General features: G+C 43.4%; 1 protein-coding gene across 3 annotated transcripts; it reads left to right on the forward strand.

The window, feature by feature from the left end:
* The first annotated feature begins 126 nt into the window (after positions 1 to 126).
* appa (amyloid beta (A4) precursor protein a) lies at positions 127 to 26,669 on the forward strand. Of its 3 annotated transcripts, none has more exons than XM_068309652.1 (17): positions 127 to 260; positions 14,108 to 14,275; positions 16,688 to 16,817; positions 16,902 to 17,014; positions 17,123 to 17,313; positions 17,601 to 17,908; positions 18,405 to 18,572; positions 20,877 to 21,010; positions 21,871 to 21,945; positions 22,026 to 22,184; positions 22,302 to 22,430; positions 22,516 to 22,615; positions 23,188 to 23,400; positions 23,482 to 23,535; positions 24,026 to 24,117; positions 25,296 to 25,442; positions 25,570 to 26,669. In XM_068309652.1, exons 1-17 carry the CDS (start codon positions 201 to 203, stop codon positions 25,669 to 25,671), a joined length of 2,343 nt encoding a protein of 780 aa, XP_068165753.1. In that variant the 5' UTR covers positions 127 to 200; the 3' UTR covers positions 25,672 to 26,669. The 3 variants fall into 3 exon arrangements, with proteins under 3 accessions (XP_068165753.1, XP_068165754.1, XP_068165755.1); XM_068309654.1 differs by lacking the exon at positions 127 to 260 and adding an exon at positions 11,520 to 11,540; XM_068309653.1 differs by lacking the exon at positions 18,405 to 18,572.
* The last annotated feature ends 131 nt before the right edge of the window (positions 26,670 to 26,800 follow it).

A 26,800-nucleotide genomic window follows, 5' to 3' on the forward strand; every position in this document is an offset into this window, starting at 1 on the left:
AACTACAATGCGCGCGCGCGTTAATCCCAGTCCCGCTGTGGTCACGTGCTCTGGCGCTGAGCAGCTGTGCAGCCTCGGTATCGTTCACCATCAGACAACAGGAGCCACCGGCACTGAACACACTGACTCTCATCCGTCTCCAGCCCTCTAAACCCTTCGGTGAAACGCGACCTGTAGGAGCGTCGTGTCAGCGGAACAACATGGAGGACCGAGTGGCTTTACTGCTGCTGGCCTTGGCGGTGTCGGTTTCGGCTGCCGAGGTAAGGAAACGCGTTTTTTTTTGTGTGTGAGAATTTTAAGTATTTTCCACCATTCTGTCGTTTCAGCAGAGTGAAGCTAGCTAGAGTTAGCTACAGCTACACCGGAAAACTAACAGATTTACCTTCAGCGTTAAAGCTTTGGATTCTTTTTATTCGGTGGGTTTTGACGTATTGCGAATATATCGAAGTCAGTTCAAATTAAATTCCGCTTGTAGTAGTGCAACTAAGCGAATTTGTTTAATTTGTTATAAGACAAATCCATATCGTGCGCTGTCCAAAATTTTACGTTGAAGGTTTCAACCGGAAGTGTACCTAAAAATCGAGCTGTCTTGACCTTGATTGCGAATACTTGAATATTACTAAATCAGAGACGACGAACTGATAGGTACATCACATAAGGATCAATTAACATACTTAATAATATTTTTACTATTGTTCCATGTTTAATTAATCGTTTTCGAAAGCTAAAAAGGCACAAGAAATCTCGTTTTTCGACGTCCCGTACTACCTTCTGTCTGACAAAGTCTCGCTTTCAGGCTGTTTGGTGATGTATAGTCTGTGTGACAATGGGGAGAATGTCTGACACCCTTAATTTAAAGCTTTATCCAAGTTGTTTCTCCTCTTTTAAAAAAAAAAGAAGAAGAAGAAACTTGCTTTTTTTCATTTAAATCCTGACAAGTTTGGTTCGTCAACAAATGCCTCACCATCACTTATAATGTAAACATGGCGTTCAAACACCTTTATCCACTCGTCATTACAGCTCATTCGATTTTGATTTTTATTTTTTTTATTGGGAATAATCGAAAAACCGTATCGGATAATTTTCCATATCCCGAGGGCTGATTTTTGAGGGAGTGGGCGTGTTTTGGGAATGACAATAAGTCAATATGCAATTTAGTTTCCGTGTTATGAAGGCGTGACACCGCGATCTGGGCTAAGCTGCCTAAACGAAGCCGTGAAAATGGTTGCGTCCCGTGGAAAAACGCACGATGTGAACGCTGTCGCTCATATTTCAGTCAGATGGTAGAATAGAGAAGAGAATAGAAGTAAGATGGCGGCGGTGCACTGCAGCATTTATCAAGGGTCGGAGGACTGGGAAGCAAACAGGAGCTGTGATGATCATTGTTAGCCCTTAGCCTGTTCAGATCAGTGAAGCTGTAATAATGTGAATACCTTAGAAGGTATATTTGAATAATGCCTCAACGGTAAATGTAGTTGCACGCAATCATTTCTCTTTTCAAGCGTCTATACCACGAATGCTGCTCCTTTTATAGGAATAAAAATGTCCACATTTCCTTAAAATTTGATTTTATGCGTCCATCAGATTCATATCAGCTCACAGTTCAATGCTGCAGAACCATTTGTGGGAACTGTAAGCAAAACAGTCAGAGGGGATTTTTTTTTTTTTTTTTTTGGTCGTCTATTTTAATGACTTATTTTAAGTTCAAACCACTGTTCGGAAATTTTGGCCTCCTTTTTTTTCTTTCTGCTTCCTCGCAATAGAAATTCCTGTAATCACCCTCATTGTTTCAAATGGGACCTGCAATTATGGAGCAGCTGCAGTTCAGTCTTCATGTCTCTCTAACAATTACAGCTTGTGTCATTGATAAAGGTTTTACTTCTCCAAGGTTGATGTTGCCAAACGATTGCTTTTATGCTTCTTCAGGTCTTGTGATTTGCTGTTATAGCTGGTTTTTTTCCCTCCCCCCTTCTGATGAGTCAGAAACGTGGCAACTGACCACCGTTTCCTTCAGGTAGCCTGTAATCAGAGCGTTTGGCAGCTCATTGTGCATAGGATCCCATTGTTTATGTCACATGAAGCGATCTTTGTGTTACATTTACAAAATAGAAACCAAAGGTCCGTGTGATGAAATATGATAGAAGGCCTTGGTTAAAGTTTCAGTGAGATTAAATCAGGTATAAACATGAGATGTTGCATGTTTTTGATGTTGTTAGGGTTTGTTTACCACCCCAAAGACACACACACACACACACACACACACACCTCTACAATGCTCTAAGAAGCTGCTTTTCCTTATGGAGCGTGGGAGTTGGATGCCAGCCTTTGTGTATTTCTAAATCCTTGGGTAATGGCTGTTGGATGGGTGCGGGCAGTCTGTTTGTGTGCATACTGCAGTCTTTCAGCCCGGGGCGGACCAGCCCCATCCTCTTATTAGTAGTTAGTTTAATGCCATTATGTCTGTTGGCGCTGCCGATGCTTCGCTCCGGATCTTCTCTGCTGCTCACACTGCAGTTTCAGTTTGCGGATGAAAGCCACACAACATTAATACAGCTACGCTTTTAGTGCAAACACTGTTGCCTGTCTTGTCTTGTTGCCAAAGTTATCACTTCGAACCAGAATGCATCTTTCTCATGGCCATGCTGTATTCAGGTCATCTGAAGCTAATCCCAGTGATTAACCATTTAATTTCCCAATCTCTGGAATTCTGTTTGATGGACTGATCATTTTTACTGACTTGGTAAAAGGGGACCCTTTGCTCTGATCGTGGCTGCTTCCCCAAACTGGATAAAACCATTGGATTACAATCTTTTAAAAGCATGCGCAGAGCTGAAATGAACGGCCCAGTTCATCCATTTAATTTTCCTAGTACTGGACAATTGGCCTTGGTTGACATCGTGGATCTCTTTCCTGTCCTCCCGGGGCAGGGTAACCGGTCTGTTTGGGTGGATGAAAGGCTCTGGACAGCAACCATTCCTTTAAATCAGTTGATATCAAGCATCCTTAATGATGACGAGTGTGTTTCCCTTAGATGTAGCATGTATGTAATAAAATTTTATAAAGCTGCTGGAGGCTACATCCTCATGACCACCATTGATTTTTAAATAGTAAATAAATTTATAGCAGACAAAACAGTAGATTCTAATTTCATCATTCTCTGTTGTTTCTTAGAAATGAAATACCTGTGACATTTTGACCACACTGAGTTCTCAGAACTATGCCAGTCAGTAATTGGTTTTTTTACATGTTATTATTATTCCTTCATTTCCAGTCGGTGTTGTCAAAGGAGGGCTGTAAAAGTTCCTCACTCAAATGGCACACATTGTCCAGCTCAGTTGTGTCAACAGCAACAGTGACGTTTTAGCGCTCCAAATTAATGTTCCACCCGTATCCCCCTCTGTCTGTCCCGGAGAAAAGAATTCCTGGCCTTTTGATACTGTTGTTTCTGTTGTCACAGTCCCAGAGTTCTCTCTGTCTTTGGAGCTAAACGTCCAACTCTTGTACTGAGTCTTGGTTGTGAATATTGTGCATGGGTTTTAGCTAGCTAGCTAGTATGCGTTGCTTTTTTTGTCTTTGTGTTTTTGCTTAAAGGTAGCCTCCGCTTCTAAAAGTATGATAGGAATCTGTTAAATTTCAGGTAGCAGGTCAGTCCATGCCTCAAAGGCCTGCTTTGTTTGCTGTAACTAGGTCTTAGATAAAAATACGATACCAGAAGCTTCGGTTACATCCAACAATTGTCTGACACAACAAAAAATAAATTTCCTTGAGTGATAGCTCAAGCAATGACAGCCCAGTATGTCAATTTTAGAGAGCATGCTAGTGTTCTTCAATCAGGTGTGACGCAATATGCAACATGAAAACTTCTACCTGCTTGACTCGTCATCATGGATTCAACAGACCTTCTTTTTTTTTTTTAAGATTGGTTTAATTAACTGGACTGAAACAAAGTCAATAATCCAGCAAGATCACAGAATGTTATGACTGTCTAAGAGAAGTCAGTCCAAAAACGCATCTTCTTCATTCTCTCTTCTGCCTCTTTATGACTGCCTAATAATTATCTTTAATAGGTCAAACTCGTGCACATCGCCAGCTTTATTGCCTTACAGTCTTCAGGGAATACGGCATTCACCCTTCCCACCAGGCAACACTATTCATCACCATCACAGTGTTATTTCCATCTGTAAATATCAGCAGTGCGCCACGAAGACACGCTCTTCACTGCTGAGTAAGCAGCCGTCGGTACAGAATAATAAGCAGAGAAACAAGTTGCTCCTCAATTAGACCTCCTCAATTACTCGGCAGCAGCTGCAGAGAATACATCCAGAGAAAGATGAACATATGGCAGTCGTGTACGCTAATCTTAGGTGTTTCACTTAAGGTTGTGGTCTGCTGTGTGTGAAACTGACTTTCCTCCTGTCCAGATGAGAAGCAACAGGTTAAAATCTGACCAAAGCCAATACAGGTAGTCTCAACATAAAAACGCAATTGTTTCAGGGAGGCTGTTCATAAGTTGAATTGTTTGGGTTTTTTAAAATTACATTTAAATGTATGCCTTTTGAGGTCGTTTAAATGCCATTATTACTCTAAGTACCAAAGAACTGTTCCCCAAGACTTACAAGAAAAGAAAGAAGGACATAAAAACAACAGGCAAAAAAATGCAAATACAGATTGTTTCGAGGTAAGTTGTTCTCAATTATACGTCAATTTTCAAACAAATACACGGAAAAATAAAAATCATTTCACTTGACGTAGTGTATATCCACCACAAATATTGGATTCTTAAATTACTTGAAAACTTTTAGAATCATGTTACCAAACAATAAGAATCAAAGTATACATTATATTATACTGTAGTTCCATTATCTACTGCCAGGCATCATCTGGAATTCTTGACTAGTTTTTTTAAGTGCATCCTGGGGTTGTGGCAGAAAGCGGAACTGCAGGACAATAGTCAGATACAGCTGCGAGTGTTTGGTTGTATCTCAGAATGTTCGCTGGTTGAATGTTCGTAAGTGGAATGTTGGTAAGTTGAGCGCTACCTCTACAGTCACATTTTTGGGTCACACTTTAGCAACATTATCAGCATGCGGTGGATGAACTGGTATGTAAATCAGCGGTGTGTACATTCACACCCATGTGACGACCGGATGGTGCTGCAGCCAGTGTGTTCAATCCTTGTGTGTTTGTCATCCATACATTATGAGTCAGACCTTCCTGGCTTTGATGTGTCTGACTTAATGCTGCAGCCGGTCCAAGTCCTGGATCCCAGACCAGACTGGTGTAATGAACTAAAGCTTCGCCTTAAAGCGCTAAAGTTATTAGAGATGAGACCAGCAGAGGTCTCGACTCCACCTCCATATTTATTTTATTTCAAGTGCATTCAGGCTGATACAATTTTATATGTTCCAGAAATAACTCTGAAACCACAGCATCACTAAACATATTTAATATCACTGTTCTGAAAAGCATGTATTGAGTGTCTGACCCTTCTGGGCTCCCATCCTGTCAATGAAAAGGCCAAATAACGAAAAGGATTTATTGATCGAGCAAATTCAAATGCCATTCTCAATAAAAATAGCCAAATCTGAACAGATTTGTGGTGACAGAGATGGCATTTAACTTTATAACTTTGATATTGTCATTCACATTCTCATGCTTGGAATTAAGAGGAAGATTTTCTTCCATCTGTGTGCGTAGTTCAAACACAGCATGTACCGACGTGCCAGATTCTCTCAGTGTTCCAGAACTAAAGGTCAGGAGGCTTTCAGAAAGTGCAGGAATAGAAAGAAGACCTTGAGATAGTGCAAGTATCAGAAGAATGTGGTTTCGATTAAATACTTGCTTTGTTTTCATTACATGAGCTGAATTGCAAATGAAAACACACATTCTATTTGTGTGTGTCATCCCAGAAGTCTAATAAAAGATTAGGGTCACATAAATAAACAGAAGTCTGATTTAGAAGTTGGAATCCCGAGACTGCAATTTACACCATTATTGTCTTACTTTAGAATTCTGAGAATAAAGCTAGAATTGTAAACATATATACATTTATACCCAAAATTAACTCACAAATGTGGACTCCTTTTCTCTTAGTTCTCACATTTTTTAATCTTTCCAGCACTTCTTTTTCATTAAATATGCACAGCGAGAAGCCTCAGCGCTCCTTTGATTCCAGCAGAGGTTGGACTTATTATTTCAAATACACGATCAGCGATGACGTGTTTCTATTTCATCTCCTCCTTCAACACACAATACCCAAGAGGGCTGTTGTTTTTGAAAACCTTATTTCTCCTTTTACAGGAGTGATCTCATCTCTTCACTGCTTTCCTCCCAGTCTCCCTACACCGACCTGGGTGTTCAGGGTTGCCATAGCGCTGGAATCTTCCCCGAGTGCCTGGTGCCTGGACTATAATTAGGCTGCTGTATGTTATTTCTATCATACGTCTCACCATTCCTTACAACCTTCTCCTACCTTTTCTCCACCAGAGTGATTTTTCTCACTCTTGTTATTTCTTCAGGAATGCTGTGTCATCGCTACGTCATGTTTCTGATGGGCCGCACGCTCTCAGAATGAGATTCACAGTTCACAGCGTTTTTGAAACGAGTGCCGCTACGAATCGGGCAACAAATTATCAATTGTCAATGGCGAGCGCTCTTTGAGTCCAAGTGTGAAATTGGAACACGTTTAAAATGCCAAGTTGTGAGTGTGTGTGAGTGTGTATAAGGGTGGGTGTAAATCAGAGAGGAGTGGGAAGGAGGTTTGCGTCAAGAAATGGACCGGGTATTCTTGACTGCCTTTCTATTTCTGGATCCGTTTCCTATTTGGTCTCGGTGACAGAAGCGGACTTCCTACATTTGTGCGGTAAACAGGAGGGATGCAGGACTCACCCAGCGTGTGTGTGTGTGTGTGTGTGCGTGTGTGCGTGTGTGTGTGTGTGTGTGTGTGCGTGTGCGTGTGAGAGAGAGAGAGAGAGAAACCATTGTCTAGAAACTCCACCATGTTCGAACTGACTGTGTGGTTTACAGGAAAACCCCAACACAACATACTCCTCTGTGATTGTCAAATGGGACGTTTTTTGTCTTTGATAATATTAATTACAACAAGGTAACTTCAAATCACTCATTTTAGAGTTTAGTCTCTTCATTTACAGTATCGTTAAACAAAGCTGAAATAAAAAACTAGATGAGCATGACCCTTTCAACAAGTGTCCAGAGGTCACAGTCCTGATGGTGAAGATTGCAAACATTCATCGACCATGAACTTGATTCCAAGTGGATGCTCGTGACAACTAAATATCAACCCTAAATATAGTTTTCTGTTTTGCGCTTCATTTCCTTCCTCCATTACCTTTTGATTTGGTTCGTTTGAGAGATAAATATCTGTCAATAACATCCCTGCATCCTTTTGTCATCAACTGTAGTTGATTATTGATTGCACAAATTCCTGTCCAGATCATCACTTTTACTGATTGCATCACCAGCTGTTTTTGAACCAGAATTCAGTTTTTGTTTTTTTGTTTTTTTTGTTGGATTAAAGACCGGCCCTTTTTGATCTGGACTTTGGCTGCTATTTTGGTCCAGATCAAACTGAAAAGTCAGGAAGTCCAGTCCAAAAAAGTTGGTTGTGAAAGGATCCTTAGCCTTATTTGAAATCTGGGACAATATGCTACATCCATTCAAATCCAAAGTGTCATTGCTGGGAAATTGCTGGTAAGACACACATAAATGGATCCCATCAAAGACCAGGCCAGAGTTGTGTTTCTTTTTGTTGATTTTTCGTGGTCTTTTAATTTTTTAAAACTATTTTGTGCTATTTTTGCAAAGTGGACATCAGAGGTAAGACACCACCTTTTTTTTAAATTACATTTTCAGATTTATGACAATGATTGATTGATTTCACGATCTGCTGTTGTATTAAACAAGATTTAATTGTGTTTTATCCCCCAAGCTGAACACCACTTCAGGCAGTTTCCACTGCTTTAGACTTTGTGATAAGCAATATCCTGCAATGCACAGCAGACATCCTCCCTTACACACACACTATCCCTTCTGAAAGCCCTGATGATGAAATACCCCCTCCCAGGTGACTTGGATAACGATGCTGCACGGAGGGAGTGTGTAGCAAGCAGATCCTCAGGGTTGCGAGAAGCTCTGCATCCATGGTGATTATAGCTAAGAAAAAAATGGGAGTCTCTCCATCACAGCTAAACCAATTAAGTGGGCAGAAGTCAAAAACTTTATTTTACACACTTCTAAGTAGATTTGAAGCAGATTTGTCTGAGATGCTAATTCCAGGGTAACCGTTCCCCCCGAGACAGACCATAATCACGTTGGATGTAAAAAAAAAAAAAAAAGGAAAGGGTTTGCATTAACCTAAATTTTCCTGAGGATTCAGTGGAAACTTTTAAGGACGAGGACTGCCGAGTGGGGGGGGGGGGCACAGCATGTTTGCTTGGTCTTTTTATGCCCGACAAATAAGGGAATCGATTTTCCCCCTAGACTGACTTGGAGTTAAGAAATGTCCAAATGAGCAGAGCTTGGTTTTCATTACAACACGATTCTCTTCACTTCGTGGCTCAAAACGTTGGCGAAGCTGCTTCCAGGACCAGCCAGGCCATCAATCCACTGGCCTTTTTTTTTCCACCCCATCACATATTCACCAGAGCTTCTGTTTTGTTCTGGTATATTTATTTCTCTGATGAAAGCGTCCTGTCTGTTTTTACATCTGCTCTGTAATTGAACTTTTGGCCGATAGGGAATGCAAGGGGGGAAGGGAGGAGGCCTGGCTGGCCTGTAATCAGTGAAACGCACAACCGACTGGATCTGGAGGCTCAGATAGCGTTACACACATTCACTAGAGGGGGATAACTTTGCACCCACAGTGGGGTTTTGAGTAACACCATGGCCTGCCTGCCAAGGTGACTGCGCTGTGTGTGTGTTTGTACATTCACTCCCGTGTCGAGCCTCCATGTCTCCTCCCTGGTGTTATCTAACCCAGCCATTAGTTACATTTCCTCCCCGAGCAAACAAATTCCCATAGTGATGCACCTCGTAAATAACCCTCAGACAACAATGCTTGCACTGACAATCGATCGGTTAGCGACCCAGACCATGCAAAACATCTGAATTGTGTTGCATAATGCAAACGGGTCAAAAATTCTAACTCAATAAAGACATTCTTTGCATTGTGTTCCTCTTTTGTTTGCAGTCCTAGGTACTTTTGTGTATCCTAGGTATTGTTTAGGGTCTCTAACATCCACCGGTTTGCTGTTTTGTGGGTGTGGTACATGAAGTCCCCGCGTGGACATAAAAAAAGGGCTTTTCTTCACTACAAGCTTGGATAGAGCCAAAGATATCTGCTTAAGATGTTGGAGCTCCTGCAACACATTTTGCTCTCCAGGGAGTCTGCCCCTGGGGTGGGGACTGATCTAAAGCAGTGCCCCCCCCATTACTCCACCTCCACCAACACTTCGCCCAACTCCCCGTGGCAGGCCTGGCCCACTCAGATAAGACTGTACAATTAATAGCACCACAGGACCAGTTCCTGTGGGGACACTTCAAAGATCGTGTGTGTGTGTGTGTGTGTTTGTGTGTGTGTGTGTGTGTGTATGTGTGTGTGTGTGTGTACTCACGCTTACATGAATGCATTAAACTGTATCCGTGTGTGTGTGTGTTTGCAGTTTGTAAGCGTGTGATGCAATATATCTATATTCTGACACTCCCACCCCCACCCTCCTGTTTGCTTGTAATGTGTGATGAACATTTTCCTGTTGTTTTTTTTTTTTTCTATACTCATCACAGCGGACTTTGTGCCGACCGTGAGCGTTTGTTCACACATATCCGTAAATTTTATGCAAGTCTCTTTACGCAGCGACTTTGAGACAGTAATGGTCGGCGATTTACATACCGAAGAAGATGTATGGCATCTTTTCCAGTGCCGTAAATTTGAATAAATCAATAAGTGTCGGGTCCAGCGAGAGCGGAGAGGCAGAAACTCAAATTCTGAAAGGTTTTTTTCTGGATGAGTTTATAGCTAATTTGCGTTTTTCAGTCAAAAGAAGTCGATACAGAGACAAGCCAAGCTTGTAAAAGATTATATGTCAGGTTAAGTTTATTTAAACAGCACAATTCATGTAGGCAAGATTCACGCATTGCTGTGTCCATGTGATATACCCGTATTCATGCTCCTTTTGTCCTACCCACCAAAGATATTCAGCTCAATGTCAAAAAAAATAATCACTATTCAGCAGCTGCACCAGCTGGTTGATATTTTTACAAAATATTTGTATGTTTTCTGCCGATAAACTGAACAATTTATTCAGTTTTTAAAAGTATACCAGAGTAACCCCTCGAGCTTGAGCATCTATGAAAAGGAAAGATCGCATTGCAGGTATCTCAAGTTTGGTTGGATGCAGTTTGGGTCATGACTTGGAAATAGATCGCCTGTTTTTCACGAATAACACAATCGTGTCCTGGTTTACCGTCTCCAAAAATGACACTTGATTCGCTTTACTACTCATGTTGTTTGAGTTCATTACTTGATTGCCGGTTTGCGATTTTCTTTCATTGTAATCCAAACTCAAACGACTTTGACATGAAGCTTAATTTAGCAGTTAAAGTTTGGGAGTTAATTATTTTGGGGGGTTTTTTTATTCTGGCTTCCCCAGTTGCGACTCCTTACTCATTTTTATCAAACTCTGGAGGTATCTCTACCGATAGAATGATTAATCAAAGCAGTCAGGAGCTGGAAAACGTTTTTGATGGATCACTACTTTAGTCGCATGACTTGTAATTTCTGCTGGGGGTAGAATTAGCACACCAAGCAAGATGCTACTTGGCTTTCTGCTGACTTTAATTTGACTATCTTCTCGGGGTCAATCTCTTATAGCATCAGCATCCTTTCCCTTGGCTTAGTCCCCGGTGTTCCAGCAGTGGCGATCATGCTAGATTGAGACCGATGGGGGGGGTTGTCCTGACCAGGCTGCCATCCTAATCCTCAGTGCCCAGATTACTGCTGCCGAATCACCGGCTGGCAGGCTGGCAGAGCTGTGAGATGGGATAAAGACAAAGACAGAAGGAGGCGAGGGATCCTGGGGTCTGCTCTAAAATGCATTTGTCTAACGCTGCCGCTGATGTTTCTCATCATCTGTCAGTCTGACTTTCTTTCAGTCCATCTGTTGCTCACTCGGGGTGGATTCCAGCTTCCCTGAGCTGCCACAAGAAAACAAATCAAAAACCTTTCACTCGTCCTGTCATTATCTTTTCTTTACGAGAAACATAAATGCAAATTTTATGCAATCCTTTATTTCCTCTTGTCGTCAGAAGATTTACAGCCAAAATGAATGCGGTGATTATTTGTATGCCAGGAGAATCTCAGTACCGGGTATTGAACTCCTTTTTTTTTCTTTTTGACACCCATCTTTTCTATATTTTTCCTTGTCAGATTTCCTTCATCTGCTTTCTCCGTCTCCGACCGTCCATCCCCTCATCCTGTCTGTCTCACACGGCGCTGACCTTCTGTCCGAGCCTGAAGGCTTATGGTCTGTTTCATCTGTTCTGCAATTTCTCTTCGTCTCTTGCCGCTGTGGTTATTGTTCTTTCTCGCTTCCTCCTCCCTCCCCTGCCTTCGCCATCATCCCTGGATTGATTTATAAGCTTGCAGGAAAAGCTACCCCCACCTTCCCTTCCTCCATCAGACAGAGCGGTAGTGAGATAGCAAATGGGTGGAAAAGGAAGAGCAATTGGTGAGGCTATGATGTACTAGCCAAAAGGGGATGGCGCAAAGAATTTGAATGTCAGCAAGCAGTTGGGACAGATTTGCCTACCTATGCCTCCAGCAGAGAGAAACCAAGTTTATCTCTGGGTCCAAAAGTGACAGGGAGACGCCCTAGAGGGGGCAAAGATTTGGTCAAGATGACACCCTGCATCCAGAAAGTGGGTTATTCAAAAGATAGGACACACAGGCACACACGCGAGCTACATTTTAAAGATAATTTAAAACTTTCTGCTCTCGGTTAGCCTTGGGATTTAACTATTAATGAACAGGATGGGATTTGATTCACCCCCTGTTAGCACTGCTCGCTCGCAGATGGTAGAATCAAGCTCAATAACCCCATGTGGTGCAGATGGTCCGGGGTCACGACTTTCAGCCACCAGGGTCAAGTTGCCATGTGTTGAAGCTGAGGAGCTTCTGGAGGACTTTGTGAGTCAGTGCATGAGGGATTTACTCATTTCCGTGCTGCTGCAGTTTGCGGTTCGTCACGCTGGTGTGCGACGGTATGTGAACTTTACAGGTGCAGTACTTACCGGTCAGGTTACTGGCTTGTGCTAAGGCTGTTTTCACATTGCTTTTGACATGTACGACCACAATGGTCCCTAAACTACCGCTGCATAGAGAACATGACGACTGCTAGCAAACCTAAACCTTATGGAGGACTGGTGTCAGTCCAAGTAAACCAGCCTCTATGGAATCAGTTCATGAGAAAAAAGTATGAAAAAAATATGAATTCACTCCATTTAGAATAAATTTGCAAGCTTTAAAGTGCTGTGGTTAGCAGAAAATGCTGCGAGATAGAACCGTTCAGCATTATATTAGAATAATTATTCTATCCAGACCCCAAACTCTACAAACATAATAAGTAATAATAATGTAATAAATAATGTAACCATTAAAATAGGTAAATAATCTGATAGATTTAGGGTTGTATGTTAACCATGCAAGATTTCTGTTGTGCTTTTCCTGGCTTTTATGAACACAGATTGTAAATAGAAAATAAACTAGCATCTACCATCTGCAGTTTTGTCATGCCAACTGTATAAATCCAGTCAATGTGTATAAATGTTTTATAGTGAAAGCTGATAAACTGTGGAGGTGCTAAATCAATTCAAAGATTTGGTTTTTCAGCTTCAAATGTTTCCAAATTGATGTCCTCCACAGGCTATTCTCCTATTAGAGGACTTTAGCCCCTGGCTGCTCCGAGAAAATCAAGTCTGGAGGACAAAAATATGCTATCCATCTCACAAAACAACATTTGTTTGCCTGCCAGGGCCTTCAAAACCATTAACAAGATTAGGGAGCACACAATGGCAGCAGTCCCTCTCCTCCCTCCCACTGTCTCCTTCTCTTTTTTTCACTCCTATTCCCGTTTTGTTCTAGCTCATTTGCCAGTACAATACAGACATTCAGCGATTTGTCTGCACCTCCTCTCCTAAGGGAACTTCAGCACAAATCCTCCTTATGTAGGAAGACAGCAACAGCACACACACACATACACACACACATAGAGGTACAAACCAACACTCAGGAGCTTAAATTAACACAAAAATTAATACATTCATGCCGATGGCGGACTCTCTCTTTCTCCCACTCGTGCACACTTTTCATGCCTCCAACAACCCCTGCTGTTGTGCTCAATATGTGTGGCACTAACGGAGAGAAATGAACCAAAAATGAGTCAACAGAGGTTATATAAACACAATACTGTCCTGGAAGAACTCTTTAAACTTTCATGGCCACGTAGATGTACTCAGCTCCCATAGTCGGCGTCGCAAGGCCAGATAGTTGGTGTGTGTGTGTGCCATAAACAACGGAATATCAAGCCGCCTCCGGCCAGTTGTTTGAGGCAATTTATTCTTCTAAAGGTATTGATTTTTTTTTTTGTTGCCTCATTTGTACTTGTTTTTCCAGCATAAGAGATTTTTTTTCCTCATTTGGGCAACTCCTAATAATAAATATGAACCAATGCATCACACACGTTAGCAGCATCGCCATGGTTACGAGTTTGATTTTAATGAATAGAGAGATCAAATCAAAATGTTGATGAAATTGGGAGAGAAAGATGCATCTCTGAACACTACAGCCCGTCTCTGGGTCTCGTCTGATTCCTTCCACATTCTCTCCGAACCCGTCTCTCTCTCCCCGTTCCTCTCATCTTACTTTTCATCTAACGCTAATCTCGTCTCCTCCTGCGCCCCCCCCCCCTCTCAAAGTAATAAAATTTAATTACATCCATCGAGCATTTTTTAGCACAAGTGCTCAAGGTGTTTTAACAGGAATGGTATATCTCATTAAATCCCCTCGCTCTCTGGTCTGTCTCTCCTCTCCTAGGTGCCTACAGACGTTTCTATGGGTCTGCTCGCGGAGCCCCAGGTGGCCATGTTTTGCGGGAAACTCAACATGCACATCAACGTTCAGAGTGGCAAGTGGGAGCCGGACCCCTCCAGCACCAAGAGCTGCATTGGCACAAAGGAGGGCATCCTCCAGTACTGCCAGGAGGTAAAGTATTCCAAGTGTGTATATGTTAAGCTACAGAAGCTACAGAATCAATTTAGCCTGATATTATACAGTCAAATAAATCTACTGTTTATAGCTGATATGAGTCTTTATTGTATGTTTATTAAATCTGCCTGAAGGGGTGTAGAAATGATGGGTTATATAAGATATAATAAACTTTCAATTTCAGCACATTGACAGAAATAAGTAGAGAAAGTAAGAAATAAATAAGAAAGGTGTATGAAATTAGGCAACAATCGAAACCATAAAAGAACATTTGGAGACAAAACTACAATAAAATTGTAATAGCAGCATAGTGATTTAATATGACATTATATCGGCTTGAGACACAATTTGAAAAATGGAACACTTTCTAACCATTTGGAGATGAAGTCAAACACCACCCAGACCAGTATATCACATTTTACTGCCGTGTGTCAGACCTGACTCAGCATCCGCTGCCATTGAGCCCATGAATGGGAGTGTGGTGCCTCCAGAATCCATCAGGACATCCGACACGTTGTGTTTTTATTTCAGGTCAACTTTTTCTTCTTCTTAGGTTAGAAATTAAAATAATAAAATAGGACAGAATGGCAGTAGCACAATTTAAAGTTCCTAGATGTTTCAAAATAAAAGCCTTCTCTCCAGAGACATGATGAGGAGCTTTTAATTTGGAGGAGATCTTATGAGATGATTATTAATTGTCGTAAAAAGAACTTTGAATAAGATCTTTATAATATAAGTGTAGTCAGAGTTTAATAACACGTCTGGACCTTAAGAAGAAACTCAGCAGCAATAGATTGTTACGATGGTTTTAAAACTGATTGTCTCTCTGGTATCTTCAGAGATTAGTTAGTCTCCAGAAGTCATTTCCCCTCAGACGGTTATTACCCGGAGTTTATTTTGTCTTGAATGAGCAATAAGCCTGGGTGATAAATTTTGTGATATTTTAGTCGCGTTTTGCAGTCGGATAATCGACGTTTCCGCCATTAGGGTGACGCGCTCGTACAAATTACTGTTTTTATTATTGAGCAGGTAACAGAGAAGCTGCTTAATTTCACAGCAAACAAAATTGAATTGTCTGATTCAGTCATTTAGTCATTTTGTGGAACCTTTTGGGCTATTTTCAAACAGCAGTCTGAGCAAAAAAATTGGTTGAAAAGAAGTTTCTGCGCTCTTAAGATTCTACACCAATAAAACATAGTGCGTGTGTGTGTGGGGTACAGAACCACTATGTGGTGTTTGTTCTTGCTGGTTTTGGAGGGCACAGAAAAGCGAGTGGGTTCGGGACTGCAAACAGATTTGTTTTTATTCACCAACATTCCCAATTTGGCAGGATGACATGGTGCCAGAACTCCACTCGGTAAACAAGCTGCTTAAGTCCACGTGATTCATTTTGCAAGTGTGGCGCAAACCAAACACAGGAACAACACAGCGACCTCATTGTGTGACCAAAGGAAACCAAAGCTCACCGTTCACTCATGACTTGTCATGAGTCTGATAAGAGGAGGTGACGCAGATGTAAATCTCTCTAATCACAGATAAGCATATTTTTCCATTGTTAGCGCTGATAACCCGAGTGACACCAAGCAACCTGTAGCCGCATTACCTGTAGCGCCGTTATTCATCAGTTGTCATTGATGCTGTCTCATAAACCTAATTAAAATAAACGTGAAAACTCGAAGGAGCAAAAAAATATTTTTAGACTCTTCTGTGATGCCTCATTTCAGTAATCATGAAAAACTTTTGCATCATTTTCTCCTCTCTCTGTGCAGAGTGAAGCGTCCGTCTAGTCACGGATGAGAGAAGAGCTAATTAAGATTTGCTAATGTAACATCGGCCATGGAGGATGCCGCTAAATGTTTACATCCTTCAGTGTCAAAAGCATTGGACTCAGTGGTTGATAGAAAATACAGTTCCAACATAAAACTGCTCCCAGCAAAGAGTCTGGATCATCGCGACAAACCAAATCACCATTTTATCGTGTTTAAAAAGAAAACTTCAAAAAAATCTTTTTGGTAACATTGGAAAATATGTTTTTAAAAAAAAGTAAGCTAGACATTTCTGAACTTTGAGGATCTCCGTATCCGAAGCTGAAAGGAAGAGCCAATCTAAAAAATGTGAGAAACCAAGAATGTGTGAGAGAGATATTATCATTGGAAATGACAGGAAGGGAGGGAAAACCCCAAGAGGAGGAAACGAAAGAGGCGAAACATTTGGAGAGAGATGACACGTCAATTCAGAATGTTATGCAGAGGCAGATGTCATGCATGGCTGAGAGGTACATGGAGGTAAACACATCCGAGTCTGCCAGGCAGAAAAGGCATCATGGAACGCTCCAGGAATGAAAAGATTGAACCGTCTCCGGAAAATCCGCTGAAGAAAACTCTGTCACGACGTTGTTTGTGTATGTAGGTGTACCCAGAGCTGCAGATTACCAATGTGGTGGAAGCCAACCAGCCAGTTAGCATCCAGAATTGGTGCAAGAAGGGACGCAAACACTGTCGCAGCCACATGCACATCGTGGTGCCGTACCGCTGCCTGGGTGAGTCACGTGGCAGTTATCACTGATTCGTAGAAGCTGCCCTTCACATATAAGTGCTAAATATGAATATTGTCTGCGGTGCAGTTGGGGAATTTGTCAGCGACGCCCTGCTGGTTCCCGACAAGTGCAAGTTCCTGCACCAGGAACGGATGAACCAATGCGAGAGCCACTTGCACTGGCACACCGTAGCCAAGGAGGTGAGAACATTTCTTGTTCCTTTACGTTTCAGAGACTAAAAGCTTATGTGGAACTAAGGTTCCTAAGATTTGAGAAGGTGTTGCTCATCTAATCTTGTTTGGCTTCAGTCCTGCGGAGACCGCGCCATGAATCTCCATGACTACGGGATGCTGTTGCCATGTGGCATCGACCGCTTCAGAGGCGTGGAGTTCGTCTGCTGTCCGGCGGAGGCGGAACATGACGCGGACAGCGCCGAGCAGGACGCCGATGATTCCGATGTGTGGTGGGGCGGGGCAGAGACGGACTACTCTGATAACAGGTAGACACACACACACACACGCGTGCACAGTGTAGAAGCTGCCACTTTCATTTTCCACATCGCTCTAAGGAATAATTTTCTGTCCTTAGAAGCAAAGTCCATGTGGGTAATAATTTAAACTGTCCTTCCCTTCCTCTCATTCATCGTCTTTGTCCTCCCCATCTCATCATCACTCTTTCCCTTTCCCCTCACCTTCCCTCAATTTCTCTTCTTTTCACCATATGTCTCCCTCCCTCACCTTCCCCCCCACCCCATCTCCCTCCTTTCCATCACATCCTCCCTCTCAGTATGGTGCGTGAGCCGGAGCCAGTGGAGCAGCAAGAGGAAACCAGGCCATCTGTGGTAGAAGAGGAAGAGGAGGAAGTAGCTGAAGAAGATGACGAAGAGGAGGATGAGGAGGAAGAGGAGGAGGAGGACGTGCTGGATAACGACCAGGACGGAGACGGAGAGGAGGACGAAGAAGCGGCAGAGGAGGAGGAAGAAGATGACGAGGATATTGTCGATGCGCTCGACGACGACGACGAGCCTGCGACCAATGTTGCCATGACGACCACCACCACCACCACCACTGAGTCTGTGGAAGAGGTAGTCAAAGGTGAGGAAGACGTCTGATGCATTTTTAGCTCTCCTTGTATTCAGTCTGAGGGCATCTGGAGGAACGCGAAGATCAAATAATCAAATGACAGTTTTCTTTGCACTGAGATTTATGTGGAACAAGATTAATTGTACAACATCCAAAATGTGTTTTCTCTGCATTTATATGCTTTGCTAAACACAATTGAACTTCAACGTTCCTCACCAATTAATTTCCAGCTGTCATTTTTCTTATTGTGCTCATTTATCATTACAGAGCTTTCATTAGCTACGTCCCATTAAAATCAGAATTGGTTGTTCCAGCGTAATTTTTTTTTAAATTTTATGGTCAAATCTCACTTGACTTAAATTCCAAGTAGCGTTGATAATACTTCAGCTACGTCACACTTCCTGTTCTGTTTTATAACGTTTCCCTGACTTGTATAGAGGTGAACACACAGCTAAAAAGAAAAGACAGGTAAAATGAAGTTGTGACGAGTGTGTGTGTGTCCTCCAAGATGTGTGCTGGGCCGAAGCGGAGACGGGTCCGTGTCGGGCCATGCTGCCCCGCTGGTACTTTGACCACCAGAAGGGGCACTGTGTTCAGTTTATCTACGGCGGCTGTGGAGGCAACAGGAATAACTTTGAGTCGAAGGAGTACTGCCTGTCTGTCTGCAGCAGCGTCAGTAAGTCCATCCGGCAGCGGCCTGCTGGCGTTCTCACCTCCAGTTCGTCTCTAACCTCACCCCTACTGGCTTGGCGTGCTTCTGTTCTAGACTTGTCGGCTCCATTCTGGGCTAACCTTTACTCACCGTCTCTGATTCCAACCTGTTTGCACTAAACAGACTTTCCCTTTCTTAATTACATCTGATCAAACTCAGACAAGACTATTTCTATTCTAGATTTAAGTGAATCAAGGTGTCTCCCAGTGTCTTGGTTAATATAAGAACCCATCATGTATGTGCAGATAGTAGATTAGTGGTTCATAGTCTCAGCAGAAGTTGTAAAGTGGTGCAAAAGGGTGTCAAGCTAGTTTTAATAACAATGCTGACATACAGAGGATTCATTGTCATGGGAAGTTTCCTTTAGAGGTTGAATAACTCTTTATATTGCCATGGTTACGATATGGTAATCCCTTTTTTTAATCCCCCAAAGGGGAAAGTGGGGTGTTGCAGCTGAACCGGGCCCGTCCTGTGGAGCGTGTATGCTATGATTACCGTTATTTCATGGGTTTCATCTTTTAAAGTCCAACAACACGAATATGAGCTGTGAAACCATCCAGGCAGGAATTATTCAGCAGTAATCCTCCCCTCGCCGCACATTATTCCCTCTATTCCCGATGTGGCGCAGACTTACTTATATTTTTCCATCCTTAAGGAAATCAATGCATTCATTGACACATCGTGTCAATTCGTGGTGACACGCCCCCCTTAGCGATCACTGGCCGCAGGTGATCACGTGACGCTACATCGATTAGCCTACCTGTGCTACAGGGGATTTTGCGCACTCAGTAGTTGATTTATGCCTGTCATGATGGTACGTCATCTGATTTCTTTCTTAATATTTTAATTCATAGTAACTATGTTGAGCAAAAGAAGAAAGTGGTCCGACGAATATGTATAACGTGAATTTACATGTACTGTATAATGGAACGTGATGGGAGTCAGCGCTCTGCATGATTTGCAATGTCAAGTTGAGCAACTCTAGTCTCGCGCTGGCAAAAATAAAGGAACACTTCCTTAAGCTGCATGGAAAACGACAGAAACAGACTTTGCTGTGACAATGACATCAGAGTAGCACTTGTCAAGGTGAAGCCACGTATACCTGAACTGGTCTCTCAATAACAACAGCATAAGTCACACTGATTTGCAGGAAGGTCATTTCATGTGAGTTCATGCACTGTCTTGGTTTTGTTCTTTGAATAAGGTGACATTAATGCACAATTCATTAAATACACCAGTAAAACATATACTTATGTCTTAGATTTGAAAAAATATTTATTTATTTATTTTACTAAAGAAGGGTTCGGTGAGTGAGCAGGCACCTCCATCAAGGTTAAGAACCACTGGCCTAGAGGGTGTGTGTTTAGGTGTGTGTTTGTGTTTGTGTGTGTGTTTTGGTTTGGGGTTTGAAGTGGTGTTCATCCTGCCTCTGTTGTTCTTCTGCTTTTCAAATCCACTTTGGGGAGATAAAAAAAATTAATTAATGTAGTTTCGAAGACCACAAGCTAAATCCACTATTGTGTTGGGTTTCAGGAAGAATAGAATACGTACTAGAAAAATAAAAAGTTTTTTTTTTAATGAAAAAGGTAATTTGGGACTTTGTTGAACTGATTGTTTAGCAGCGGCTAAAAAAACACACTCAGCACAGGAAATCAGACTCAACCAAGACTCATCATCAGACTCAACCAAGTTCACATAACACTCATGGTGTACACACACACACACGCACGCACGCACACACACACACACACACACACACACACACACACACACACACACACACACACACACACTTTCCCCCATATTAACCAGCACAGAGAATCAACTTTTTCCTGAGTAAACCTGTGTTACAGACAGTCTGTGGTACATTCATATTCTTTCCTGAAAAATCGACCCCAGTCTGTTCTGCTCTGTGAGCCTTAGGATATCCTCTGGCATCGGCGATTTTGCACGAGAGCCGTGCGGAGTGGAGGTATATAATTGAGTGAGGGCTTTTGTTTCTCTCGTATAAAAGACTGGGGGGTCATCTGAGGGATGTGCTGGTTTGCTTCTTGACGGTACCACCTTCCGGTTGGAGCTGCTTCCCCTCTGTTTTCGTTCTAACTTTAATAACCCTGTTTGTTTTTCCCGGTCTGTGTTTGTGTGTGCAGAGGGAACAAAACTAGTCCCAGATCGGCCAAACAAAACCAAGCCGCGTAATAGCTGCTGCGCCGCCTTCTCACACTGATGCCTTCTCTTTTTCTCCCTCTCCACCGCTGTTCCATGCAGTACCCACAGCCATGCCCAGCTCCCCCGACGCAGTGGATCACTACCTGGAGACGCCTGCCGACGAAAACGAACACGCCCACTTCCAAAAGGCCAAAGAGAGCCTGGAGGCTAAGCATCGCGAGAAGATGTCCCAGGTACTGATGGAGAGACAAAGAGAATAAACGAGGAGGAATGTTATTGAGTTCATACTGTTAGCGTGTGAATAATTCACGAGATTGAAAGTCGATCATCTCCAAACACGTGAAAGAATAATGTCAGCTCCGAGGGAAGAACACGGAGCCGCACAGCAGGGTTTACTTTGAAGACAAAGATGTTTCCCTGAAATAAAACAGAGGCAGAAAAAGTACGTTTGATAATCCCTCCTGGTTGAGCTGACCAAGCCAATTAAATTTTAATTGTATTCTTGAATTAAGCGGCTCAGTCTCTACAAGAAAGCCAGATGGTCTTTAGAAATGTTCAGGTTTCCAAAGCTCCAGACACGAACTCTAACGATGTCGTGGCTCTAATGGAATCGATTTCTCGTTTCTCTCGGATTTTATCTGTTTGTTGCTTTTGTTTCCCTGCATGCACAGCACCCCCCCCACACAGTTCAGCCTCAGAGTTACTGTAATGTTTCTGGTAAAGACCTTGTCACAGAAATCACCCGTTGAGCTGGAAGGGAAGGAAGTGATGTCACAGATGATGCAAAATAAAAAGGGAAGAGAAACCGTTTACATCACATTGCACTTTGACCAAGTGTTAAACCCTGAGGTTCTAAGAAGCAGAAAGTCCCTCATGTGAACATCTAAAATCTGAAAGGATTATTCACACAATAACCTCCAGCACAGATGTTATCAAATCGTTTGTATACTCATTCAGACAGCTGTGAAACAATCATCCATTCGTCTGAAACATTTCACCCGTAATAGAATCAACCTGGGACCGAACACATATGGAGAGCTAAAGTAGACTGTCAAGTTTAAACGACGTTTGTCCTTCCTGTCCTTCTGTCCAGGTAATGAGAGAGTGGGAGGAGGCCGAGAGGGAAGCGAAGAATCTTCCCCGCACCGACAAGAAGGCTGTGATCCAGGTGAGACACGAACGCACGAGATGAAAACCGCTGAACGTGTGCGGAGATCTAAAAGTCGCCATTTCTTTGTGCAAATGCAGCGTTTCCAGGAGAAGGTGGAGGCGCTGGAGCAGGAGGCGGCCAATGAGCGGCAGCAGCTGGTGGAGACCCACATGGCGCGCGTGGAGGCGTTGCTCAACGACCGGCGCCGCCTCGCTCTGGAGAGCTACCTGACGGCGCTACAGCAGAATCCACCCAGGGTAGGCATCGTCCACAGCAGTCTCTGTCGCTTACTGCTTAAAAATATCTGATCATTCTCTGATAGGATGAAGAAAATGAGAGAAAAACACAATTTCGGACTTGTTTCTTTTTTGCAGCCTCGCCACGTCTTCAGCCTGCTGAAGAAGTACTTGCGCACCGAGCAGAAGGACAGGCAGCACACGCTCAAACACTTCGAACATGTCCGCATGGTGGATCCCAAGAAGGCGGCGCAGATCAGACCTCAGGTAGCACCTGACACCCAGGGCGAGAAGAGATGACTCAATTCTTGTTCTGTACTGATGCAGTTTTATTTGTATTTGTGTATAAAAGGTGCTGACTCACCTGCGTGTCATTGAGGAGCGTATGAACCAGTCCCTGGGGCTCCTCTACAAGGTTCCTGGTGTGGCGGATGACATCCAGGACCAAGTCGGTGGGTGTCCAGTACTAGTTGGTGACTTTAAATGACCCAGTTGTGCATGTAATTTGTCTTCATGCTGAAGAGATACAGAAAGACACACACAGTTTAGCTTGTGCTACATGTAACAGAGAGATTGAATGCTCTAAATTCTTTTTTTTTGTTGTTGCGGTTGTTGATAAGGGCATCTGAGCCATTTGGCCTAATTCTCGTTCTCAGAATCGAATGAAACCGTTTGCTAAGAAGATAAACCCCTTCCCTGCCGTTGCATTCCGTTCTCTGGTGCCTCATTTGCAAGGTTTCTGTGGGTTTTTGGGTTTATTGGAGTCGCCTGCATCACGCAGCCATCTGTGTCTCTGCCTCAGAGACGGTCACAGCCAAAACGCACGGCACAAAAAAGAAAAAGCAGCATTCGTTTCTTCAAAGCATGGACTTTGAAGAAACATAATTTATTCCTGACACAGAAACATTAGCAAAGCAAATTTATCTTCAACGATATTTTCAGCTACATCACTGAAAATTAAATGCATCCACCTCCTCTTCCCCCACCTCTTCCTCCTCTGACCCTCCTCATCGTGTCCATCCAGAGCTGCTGCAGCGGGAGCAGGCTGAGATGGCCCAGCAGCTGGCCAACCTGCAGACGGACGTGAGGATGAGCTACGGCAACGACGCCCTGATGCCCGACCAGGAGCTGGGAGACGGCCAGAGCGACCTGTTGCCCCAGGAGGACACGCTGGGTCTGGGGGGTGTCGGCTTCATCCACCCCGAGAGCTTCAACCAGCCCAACACTGAGAACCAGGGTACTTCACGTTCTCCATTTTAGTCGATTTGAAGCTGAGAGAACTGTAATCCATAAAGTCCTTTTCTCTCTCTCTCTCTAGTTGAGCCTGTGGACTCTCGCCCCAGTCTGGACAGAGGCATTCCCACCCGACCAGGTTTGTACTGCTGCCCCAGTGTTGTCGGACTTTTGTGTGTTTAGAAAATCTGGTGAAAAGAGTAAAAGGAATTCATAGACACTTTTTTTCAAATGCTTTATGAATGTTTGCTTCTCATTAAGCAGTATTTACCAGTGATTTAATCATATTTTAAGCTGTGTTTTACCTTCTGTCTCCCCAAATGTTGCCATATTCAAACTGTTGTGAATTATTAGTAAATAATTGATCACCGAGAGTAGAAAGAAGTAGAGTTGGGACGGTATTTTTGAGTCAGACAGCTCCAAATTTAGTTGTTGAGAGATTTGTCCTGCAGCCAGAGGTTGAATACCTACTGTACTCTCACTGCATTCAATTCACACCCCCGTTCACGCCCGGCGCTGCGCTGTCCGTACGGTTTAAGCGACCGACCGTGATCCACTTCAGTGAGTGGAGAGAAAGCAGCTGAGCGTCACCATCCATAATAGATGCTACTTTTTCCTTCCCTCGGCAGTGACTGGAATGAAGATGGAAGCTATGCCTGAGATGCGGATGGAGACGGAGGACAGACAGAGCACCGAGTATGAAGTACACCACCAGAAACTGGTAAACAAACACACACACACACACACACACAATGCACATCTGAAATTCACAAACACACACATGAAGGTGCATTAACTCGACACACAAGCTTTGCACTGTCTTCTCCACGCACACACACACAAATCAGGTTCGAGTCTTGACTCTGTCCCAAGGTTGTCACCATGGAGACAGGTGTCCGGGGAGACTAGCGTGATAATACGTGCGTCACACTAAAAGCGTTTGCGTTATCTGCCTGGTCAGCCACAGGTTATTGTATCAACACTGGAAGGCTGTAACCCAGTTTGTTAATCTCATCCAATATTGTAATAACAGCACAAAAACCTCCACCCACCCTCAGTAAAACCCAAATCCTCCACTTTATTCCTCTCACCTAAAGGCTTTAATCTCTTAATCCGCACCTTTTATTACTTATCACATTTCTTGCAGCCTCGATGTAAAGCATCCTCCTTAACTCAACTCCTCCGTTTGATATTCTCCGTAACCCCGATCGGCTTTCTGCAGGATTATTCCGGAGGATCCTCGCCGGCTCCGCTCTGCAGCGCGTGACCCCTGCAGGGGTAGCGGCACAGCGATGTCAAGATGTGTTTTCTGTTAAATTATCTGCAGTTTAGCCGTTGTGTTGAAAGCTGACGAGGCGTCTGTCTCATCATCCCTGCTGGCGACGGCGCAGGTCCACATCACAAGTTGTTTTCCTCCCTTCAGAAGGAGATTTTTTTTATTTATTTTTTTTATCCTGCACCGCAATTTAGTTCCTGCAGCATAATCTGTAGCAGAGAAGCTGAAGCCTTCATTTGTTGTGATTTATTTATTTTTTTTTGTGTTGCTGCATCAGTGTTGAATTTATGTTTGTGTAAATCACCTGACAGCGACAAGAACGAATTTAAAATCCCCCCAAAGGAAATGAAAAACAAGTCACAGAGTCGTCGTGGTGTGTTTGTGTGACTCCAGAGCTGATTGTATTCATTACGCAACATTAAAAAAGTTATTTATCCCTCACTCACCGGAATACAAGAAAATGTGTCTACTGGCAAAGCGTCTGCCATGTTTTGTAACACGATAGACGCTGCCTCCGCCCACATCTCGCCCTGTTCTCACGCCATCGATTGTCGAGCTGTGATTGGTTGTTTCCACGTGACTGACCAATCACCTGACCGCTGGCTGTCCTTCACCTCCCGCAGGTCTTCTTCGCAGAGGACGTGGGCTCCAACAAGGGCGCCATCATCGGCCTGATGGTCGGAGGCGTCGTCATAGCAACCGTGATCGTCATCACCTTGGTGATGCTGAGGAAGAAGCAGTACACCTCCATCCACCACGGAGTCATCGAGGTGAGAAACAGCTGACCTGCGTGTGTTTGTGTTTATTTGTGGTTCAAGCTGTTTATTTGCGCATAATGTATGCGTGGATGCATCAATAACTCCGCCCCCCCCACCCCCCATTCTGGCCGTCCTCCAGGTGGATGCTGCCGTCACCCCCGAGGAGCGCCACCTGTCTAAGATGCAGCAGAACGGTTACGAGAACCCGACCTACAAGTTCTTTGAGCAGATGCAGAACTGAGGAGAATGTCACATGTCCACACACAAACACACATGTCCACACACACACACACAAACATCCCCCCCCATACATCAAACAGCTCCCCCCGCCCCCTCCCCCCTCCTCCAAAAGGCAGCGTGACTGAAATAGTCTCTCACGACCGTTCACGGCGGCTGTAGCCACAGTTTTCCTTTCGTTTCGAGGCTGGGCGGACGCCGCGGCCGAGTTTGCACCAAGTTTGTTTACTTTATTGGAGCGGGACGCCTTTTAGTTAAAGAACGGCGTTTTTATAGGTGGCTCCGTCTGGGCCTGCTGATGTATAGACGAAGGCTCCGCCCAGTGCGTCGAAACAAACCCTTTCTTTCGGGGGTAAGAAGCGTGCTCTCTCCAAACTGATCCAGGGCCAGCGATCATCTGTATTATCTTTTCGAAATGGTTTTAAGTTGCGCTGGCAAACCTGACCTCTGATCAGTAGGTCAGCGCACGCTACCCTGGGCTTTATTTACAACTGGTTGCATTGGGAATCACTCAAATGATTTAAAAGTAGTCATATTCATTTATTCATATCGTAATATTTGTGTTGATTATAAATTTAAATGATTGCTTCAATCGAGAAACGGGATGTTAGAAATGAAGCCCAGCGTTTCCCCACTGCACTCACTCTACAGTCTACACTGGAGTACAAGAGCGCCTCCCCTCCCTCCCCCTCCATCCCACCCTCTATCCTCTTTCTTTTGTGAATTCTTACGACAGCTGGGCTGTGCTAAGTCACACGAAGCCCTAAAGGATAACTGGAGAGGCTGATGATAATGAATATGTTGACGACTGTAGTTCATTACGTATTCTGAATTAGCTGTTTTTATTTTGGAGGGGTTTTTTTTTCTCTTTGGTTTTCCAGTTTTTGTTTTTCAAAAAAGACCAAAAAAGGAAGAAAAAAAAAAAAGAAAGAAAAGTCAACCGATGTAAAGTCCTTTTTTTAAAACTGCGTGTAACGTTACTGAAGTAATACCGAAGTCTTAGCTGTTCCTATGTAGTGCATGAAAACAACAACAACTGGATTTGGATAGAAATGAAAAAAAAAAAGATCTTATTGCTGCTCTATCTTTCTCTCTTTCTCTCTCTCTCTCTTTCTCTCTCGATCTTTTCTCAC

Source organism: Antennarius striatus, chromosome 24 (assembly GCF_040054535.1).
Source record: "Antennarius striatus isolate MH-2024 chromosome 24, ASM4005453v1, whole genome shotgun sequence".
In the NCBI taxonomy this organism is placed as follows: domain Eukaryota; kingdom Metazoa; phylum Chordata; class Actinopteri; order Lophiiformes; family Antennariidae; genus Antennarius; species Antennarius striatus.

What these genes read in the sequence shown, in the direction of transcription:
- appa (XM_068309652.1), top strand. Translation starts at nt 201, where the DNA reads ATGGAGGACCGAGTGGCTTTACTGCTGCTGGCCTTGGCGGTGTCGGTT. An exon ending in AGGCATTCCCACCCGACCAG is followed by an intron (nt 23,536 to 24,025) that starts GTTTGTACTGCT and finishes TTCCCTCGGCAG; the next exon opens with TGACTGGAATGAAGATGGAA. An exon ending in AAGTACACCACCAGAAACTG is followed by an intron (nt 24,118 to 25,295) that starts GTAAACAAACAC and finishes CACCTCCCGCAG; the next exon opens with GTCTTCTTCGCAGAGGACGT.